Here is an 8,331-nt window from a genome sequence, read left to right on the forward strand (position 1 = left end):
AATCAAACTTTCAATCTATATATTTTATATATAATAACTTGTTTTTCCTCATAAATTAGCATAAGTTCACACTAATTTAGTGTCAACGATTTGCATATATAAGTTTTTGGTTAGAACATTTATGGTAACACCACCCCAACCATGTAAACAATGTTATCCAAAATTAAAACCTATATTGAGTGGGGACAAACAATAATTATGACAAATCTCGATTAGCAAATAATATATTCTGAAACCACACAAGACCAAATTCCCTAATTCCTATCTCTTTCGTAGTTGCATCAGCATTCAGCAAATTATGAATTCAGAAGAAGTTTCTCATTCTTATGGCCCACACTTTTTCATCCTCATCTCTTTAACCCTTTGAGCCTCTATTCCTCTATATATACATATAACTTCCTAAAAACTGTTTCACAGATGCCAAATTATTAAGCTCGCTCTCCTAATATCATTGTCAAATTCCTAACAAAAACTTGACTACTCTTTAATTTCTTTTCCTGCAACAAATAAAAGTAGGTTAACTTATAACACAAATGGCTTACTCTATGATGAGCTCCACAAATTACAAGCGAAAATGTTGGTTATCTTTATCTCCAACAGAAGCTGATTACTGTTCTTTAAAGGAGACTGATTCGATCAGTACTTTAAACATCGAAGATCTTACATCCAATAGTTTCGACATCGAATCGAGTTCTTTCTTTTCTTCTTTTCTTACCTCTTCAATGGCTTCAGATGATCTAGCATCCGATTTTGTAGTGCATAACAACAGCCAAAAGTTTATTTCCAAGAAAAGAAAAACCATGGAGGCTTTTGTAGATCAAGAGTTGGAGGATACTGCTAGTTCACCGGTTCAAAGTCCTAAGGTAATATCAATATCAACTTATTTACTTTTTCCTTCATTCATTTCCTTTGTTTTCAACTCACTACTTTGACTTTCGCATTTGCTAATGTTCAGCTTTAGAAATTTGTTTTTCTGAAATATAAATCATAAAAACTGTTTCTATCTATTAGTAAGACTTTCTTAAAAAAGCGTGGCCACAATCAGAGTGTTGAATTTCTCTTGCTTATTTTCTGATTGTTTTTTTCCTCTCTTAATAGATTAATGGTTTGGAGCTTTTTTACATGAAGTCAAGAGAGATGGATAGTAGAGAAGTTTCCCAGGTAATATTGCAGTCCTTTTTTCCTTTTCTTTTTATGCTTCTAATAATATTAAAATTGATCATATGTATGTAGTATATTGTCTAACAAGTTATTGTGGTTTAATGCTGATGCAGGAAAATGGACATACTTCACAGCAAGCAGGAGATAGTAGCAATAATATGAGTTTCCTAGAGTCAGAACTTAGGAAAAAGGGACTTTGCTTAATCCCTACTTCAATGCTATTAAATTACCTAAGCACAAATATTTGAAGACCAGTTCTAGCTTGTTACTTTCCATCTTCATGTAATTCAGGAATAGCTAGGATGCACATAATGTAAGATTTAGAGGAAGAACAATTTACTATGAATGTTCTTTAGCCATGTATTATACGATATATATGTAATGTAAAATTAGGTTCAATGAATGTTGTAAAATGCGAAGATTTGACAATTTCAACACTATAAATTCTTTGGATTCATCTTGTGTAAGAATCATAGGAATAAGGTACGTGCACATAATGTAAAATTACAGGAAAAATTTACCATGGTATCTATCTACCCATATATAAATTATGTAAAATAAGTTCAATGTTGTAATGAAGATACTAAGATATGATATAACCTTAACTAAAATTCATCTTATGCAGTCAAAAGAGAAAGACTTGGCAATATCTCACAATTTTAATTTACTTTGTCTAATGATTCCTTTTGGGTTTGGAAAATTTAAATCAAATAAAACATCTTATATGTAATAGGATGACACATTCCATAAGTTTTATCAGCGCGCCATACTATTACTTTTCCCCTTGATTTATGAACTCATAATAGAGATGCAAAGGATGAAAAGAACCAATAACTTAGCTTCGAAACTAGTAAATCAGCTGATCTCGAATACTCTCCTGTTCTACTAGTTTATATCCACTAATAGCTCGTTGGTGTTAATTTTGATAATTTTTATTCATGTATAACTCATTCTATAAGCTCAACGGATGCTTAATCCTATCGATGCTTAATCCTATCGAAACTTACTATAGTACTAATAGTGTTTCTTAATAAATGAAACATTGAACTTTCATGATATCCAAGACTTACATGTGACATTAATGTCCTTATATGTTAAGCATCTAACAAATTATTCAAAGGTAATAAAGTACACATTAACTCAATCCATATTATTTTCACAGGGCTCATGTTCTAATTATCAAGCTTGTTTCAAGATCAATTAAGACTCGATCTTAATGATCTTAAAATGCACATGAGCAAGCTCAGGCTCGAGTCAAGCCTTAGCTAGCTAGCCAAATTGTCTCGTAGGCTGATTTTAAATTAAATTAAATAAATTCAAGGTCTTGCAAAAATGCCAAGGACATAATTGTTGTCAATGCTTCACCCAAGCATGACTCCACTTATTTGCAACCTCTAACAATCCCTTGGCTTTTTGCTCTATTAGCTTCCTACTATATCCATGTATTACTGTCTTATTTGATTTTTTTTAATTGTGATCTTAAGTATCATGCACCCAATTAGAAAACATACTGATATCATTTTGATGATCATGTCATCCCTAAACTTGATTAACTATAAAACGATTTCTAGAAAAACTTTATGTTGCAATAAGAGGGTTTGATATGGGAACAAACCTATTGCATGCCAAATTTTTATTGGAGAAAATTACATGTAGTAATAAGTGTTCCCTCCGTTTCATTTTAATCTACACACTTACACTTTTCACGTATGCCAATGCAAAACTTTGAGGACATATATCTTTTGTTTTGTATTTGCAAATATTATAAAAAGTACATATTAATAAAATACATGTTATGATGAATCTAACAAGATCCCACGTGACTATATTTTCATCCGCGTATAAATCACATATGATGATCAAAGTGAAATTTGTGAATAGTGTAAACTATGAATTAAAGTGTGTAGATTAAAATGAAATGGATGGTGTATAACCTAAAATACCATTAATATAACTTACTATAGTGAGAGAATATGCCACCGTTCCTTTTAAGTATTTAGTGGCCTTTTTAGCTTTCAATATCTCATAGAGATGATGTGAATCATCTTAAATAATGTTCTAATTCAATAAGAATCTCCATATATAATAAATGCATGTGATACCATTGTCACTTGTCACATATAATATATAGCCATATAGGTTCAAATGGTGTATAAAGTTAAGCTAGCTTGTATTATTGTACAATAAGGTTACATCGCATAGCATGTTGCAACCCTTTCTCATGTCTTAAATTCTTACTTTTGAAAAATTAAAAATTCTAAGATATTGAAGAGGGTTTGTTATACAGATAATCATAGTTACGTACTGTAGGTAAAAAAATTCATGTCTTTCATCAATCATCATTGTACACGACTACTTGGTACGTATGATCAAACTTTGTAAGGTAAATAATTTTTGCAAGACTGCTACTACTTGCATGCAAAGTAGGAGAATGGGAATACTACAAAGATTAAGAGTATATACTTGGATGCAAGGGTTTTGGTCTTTTTTGTCTTTTTGCCAGTTAATTAGGGTTCCCACTACATGTGGAATGAAAACAATACAAATGATAATACGATTTTAAAAATCTGATAACAATCATTTGATTGTCGTATTATAAGGAAGCATATAAAGGATTCTATTAGACAAATAGCAACTTGTATCCATTTCATATTAAATTTATGCGTTTTGCCCACCTTTCCAAGTCAATTGGGAGCAATAATGTAACCTAGCTCTTATTGTTTTTTTTTTTTTTTTTTTTTTTTTTGTGATTATATGTAATAAACCTAGCTTTTTGCTTTGCAAATACGTTCCCTATCCTTTGTGATTGCTTGTTTAAGTATCCAAAAAAGCCTGGAGAAATAATGGACCACCATTATAATTTTAGTATAAACTGTATAGTCTACTGTATACGTACATATATATAAGTTAGAATTAAACATAATTTGATTGTCTTTTTTTTTTTTATTTCCATGGTCCCTTAATCCCTAAGGGTTTGGATAAGGTTGATATACAATACTCCCTCCCCTTTTTTTAATAGGGACACTTCACATCTTGAAATAACTAATGCAAATGAAAAAAAACAACTATGTGAGAGGAAGTGGAAAAACAATAGATGTAAAAACAATAGAAGTGGAACCTCATCTCTTGGAGCCATAGCGAAGGGTTTGAAAAGGGAAAATGGTGGGAAGAAGAGGTCTCAGTCTACGAAGAAGAAATCTAAGGAGAAATAATTCCGAAAACCACAATATAGTAGAGATTCTAGAAAGATGAAAGATGTTAATACGACATATACTGGTGTTTCGGCGCTTAACTGGACTTTGGATGATGATGATGATGATGATGATGATTCCTTCGCGGTTTTAGATCAGACATTGTCGAATCAATATAAGGCTTCTTTTAAAGCTGATCGAATCAACTTATCTCGATGGATTGATTCGATTAGAACTCCGGGGCCTTCTGTTATAGTTTCAGTTCAACCCTCTCCACATCTAATGTAGAATCTTGTGAGTAATCTAGGTAATCAAGCTTCTTCTAGCTGGAGGCGATCTTTGTTCAATAATATTTGTGATGAAGGGATTGATTTAACTCAGAAAAACAATCTTAACATATTAAGAAGTGTAATGTAGTGCGTATAAAAATTGATGATGTCAAACCTGAATTGGATTATTTGAAATATGACGTAGTTTGTTATATTCTAGGAGTTAAACCACCATTCAGAATCATTAATGGTTTTATTTGGATAGTTTGTAAGAAATTTGGGATTGATAAGGTAGCAACGATAGAGTCAAGGGTATTCATGGTCAGATTTAGAAGTGAGTATGAAAAATCGGAAGCTATTGAAGCTGGACCAAATTCATTTGACCTGTTATTATGAAGAACTGGTCACCAGACATGGATTTGAATCGGGAGAATGTTAGAATAGTTCCTATTTGGATCAAATTCCCTGGGTTGTCATTGAAGTTTTGGGGACAAAGTACTTTGACTAAACTTGCTGCTATATTAGGGAAGCCTATTAAAACTGATCGGACCATAACTCTAAAAGATATATTAGAATATGCCAGGGTTTTTATGAAAGTGTGTATGGATCAGGACTTTTCTTTTCAAATCTCTTTCTATGATGAGGTTGATCAGATGCAGACACAAAGAGTGGTATATGAATGTAAGCATATCATTTTACAGTGATTGCAAAGGTATATGTCATAGCATGGAAGAATGCTGTCAGAAACGATTTGAGGTGGCAAATAGGAAAATCAAACCAACAAAACAATGGGTTCCTAAAGCTAAGAAATATCCAATCCCTACTGTGTATTAACCTGTGCAACCAGTGTTAGTTCCAGTGCAGCAGTGGCTTTGGAACCTATTGCAGAAGGTTCTACTGAAGGTGAAAATAATGGCAATGTGATAGGAAATCTTGACATAATGCAATTGATTGTTAATGCACACGAGTCTCTTATTGGGAACAGGGCAAGTACCAGTCTGACTGGATAGAATAATCAGGGACAAAGTTCAGGTAGAAGGCAGGTGGATGCACCTCCAAGGTGGGAGGTTATGACTTTCTCTAATGCATAATATTGGGATATGAAATGTAAGGGGACTAAACAACCTAAGTAAACACAGTGATATCAAACGGTTTCTTAATAGTAATAAATGTGGATTGTTTGGTTTCCTTGAGACTAGGGGTAAATCATTCAATTTTGCTAAGGTTTTCACTAGAATTTGTGATAATTGGAGTGTAATGTTAAATTACCAATATCATAAAGGTGGAAGGATATGGGTGGTTTGGATGCCTAATAAATTCATGGTGAATGTTGTGGCCTGTACAACATAAATCATTCACTATGAGGTGGTTCATGTGGCTACTAGCAGGTCATTTTCGAACACATTCATTTATGGGTTCAATGGTGTTGATGAGAGGGAGAATTTGTGGCAGAGTTTGAAAGATTTGAGTGGTGATATAGATAAATTATGATTGATAGTGGGTGACTTTAATTAATAAAGTATGGTTGATATAATTGGTTAAGTTATTACACATGATGTGGTGGCAAGCTTTAGGCAATGCATGAGAGATCGCAAATTACATGAGCATGCAACAAGTGGTCCTTTCTAAACTCGGTCTAATAAACAAGTGGGGGGAGGGTAGGGTATTCTTCAAGATTGACAAAGTGTTTATGAATGAAGAGTGTGGTCAAATTTCCCTGAGGCTATGATGAGATTTCTACCTAAGAGCATTTCAAATCACAACCCTTATGTGATCAAGCTGGATGTGCCCAACTTAGTTCTAAACCTAAATCATTTAGGTTCTTTAACAGTGGAGTAAGGCTCCTGAGTTTGATGAAATACTTCAAGAAGCTTGACATGAACAGGTTTAGGGGGTTCTAATGTATAGAATTGTTAAGAACCTAAAATGTTTGAAGCCTAGATTGAAGAATTTGAATAACTAGAGATACTCTAATGTTGAAAATGCAGTTGATGTTACTTTTCAAGAGCTACAGGGCAGTTAGAAGAAAATCCATGAAAATCCAGGAGATAAATCCTTGTATATTCTGGAGAAGGAGGCTAAAATGAAATACAATGAACTGAATGAAGGAAAAGTAAGTTATTGCAAGCAGGACTTGAAACAAGACTAGTCGCAAGGTGGGGATGATTCCAATGCAGCTTATTTCCATGCATGTTTGAAGAAAAAAAGAGACAGGTATCATGTACGAAGAATATGTCTGGAGTCTGGGTGGAAGATCTCGTAGGGACTAAACATGCTTTTATACAATGTGATGAAAACTTGTTAGGCACTACTAATGGATGATCGAAAAGGTGAGCCCACTGTAAAGCTTATTAAGTGCATTATCACCACCCCGACTTCATTTAGAGTCATGAAGATTATTTTGGACCTCATTCATAATAGCTACAGGACACTTAGAGTCATGAAGATTGTTTGTAAGAGATGGGAGTGTGGTGCTTTCTATACTTGGTCCAACAAGCAAGAAGGGAATAGTAGACTTTTTTCGAAAATTAATAGGGTTTTTTGCAATGAAGAATGGTTGCGAAGGTTGAGGGATGCAAATTATACATTTTTGAATGAATGCATTTCTTATCACTGCCCATGTATTATCAAGCTTGATAATACTATCATTAGAAGATCAATATCTATTAAGTATTGCAATATGTGAAGTATGGCAGAGGAGTTTATGGAAATTGGCAATGAATATTGGCAACCAAATGTGTAAGGTACTCTTATGTACCAAGTGGTTGTGAAGTTGAAGAATTTAAAACAAGGGCTGAAGCAGTTAAATAAGAATAAATTCTCAAATATAAAAAATGAACTTTTTGTTGCTTTTACAAAGCTTACTGAAATCGAGAATGATATTCAAGCACATCCATTGAATGATGACCTCCACAGTAAAGAAGGCTACGTAGGATTTCCAAAGATTGAATAAAGCGAGGATGTCTTTCTTGCTACAAAAGGCAAAGGCTTATTGGTTGAAAGGGGGTGATGAAAATACAGCTTACTTCCATGATTGTCTCAGGAAAGAAGAATGCAGAAACAGGTGTACATAATTCAAAATGTGGTTGATGATTGGAAAGAAGATATGCAGGATATTGAGGAAACTTTTGTGCAATATTATGAAGGGTTTCTAGGGACTGATGATAGTATTGAGTACTAGGTGAGTGATAGTATTGTTAAATAGGGTCCAATTTTATCCTCTGAATATCAATTGAGATTATATGCTCCTTTTACTAAAGTTGGTGTAAAACAAGCTGTCTTTGATATTCATGATAATAAGGCTACGAGACCTGATGGGTACTCTAGTGCTTTTTTAAAGCAAGCCTGACCAAGGATAGGCTCTGATGTTAGTCAAGTAGTGCTAGATTTTTTTCCACTCTGGGAAAATTCTAAAGCAAATTAATACTACAATTTTGTGCTTAGAGCCTAAATGTGATCAACCTCAAAATGTGACTCAGTTTAGGCCAATAGCTTGCTGCAATGTTATCTATAAACTCATTTCTAAGATGATATGTACAAGATTAAATGAAGTGCTCCTTGTATTAGTTGATCAGGTTCAAAGTGACTTCATAGAGAAAAGGATGATTATGCATAATATCCTGAAATTTCAAGATATGATGAAACAATATAGAAGTAAAAGCTTACCTCCAGATGCACCATGAAGATAGATCTCAAGAAAGCTTATGATT

General features: G+C 33.3%; 1 protein-coding gene across 1 annotated transcript; it reads left to right on the plus strand.

The window, feature by feature from the left end:
- The first annotated feature begins 427 nt into the window (after positions 1-427).
- LOC104899217 (hypothetical protein) lies at positions 428-1,674 on the plus strand. The gene is made up of 3 exons (XM_010686369.4): positions 428-863; positions 1,099-1,161; positions 1,275-1,674. Exons 1-3 carry the CDS (start codon positions 534-536, stop codon positions 1,407-1,409), a joined length of 528 nt encoding a protein of 175 aa, XP_010684671.2. The 5' UTR covers positions 428-533; the 3' UTR covers positions 1,410-1,674.
- The last annotated feature ends 6,657 nt before the right edge of the window (positions 1,675-8,331 follow it).

The sequence above is a fragment of the Beta vulgaris genome, chromosome 7 (assembly GCF_026745355.1).
Source record: "Beta vulgaris subsp. vulgaris cultivar EL10 chromosome 7, EL10.2, whole genome shotgun sequence".
NCBI lineage: Eukaryota > Viridiplantae > Streptophyta > Magnoliopsida > Caryophyllales > Amaranthaceae > Beta > Beta vulgaris.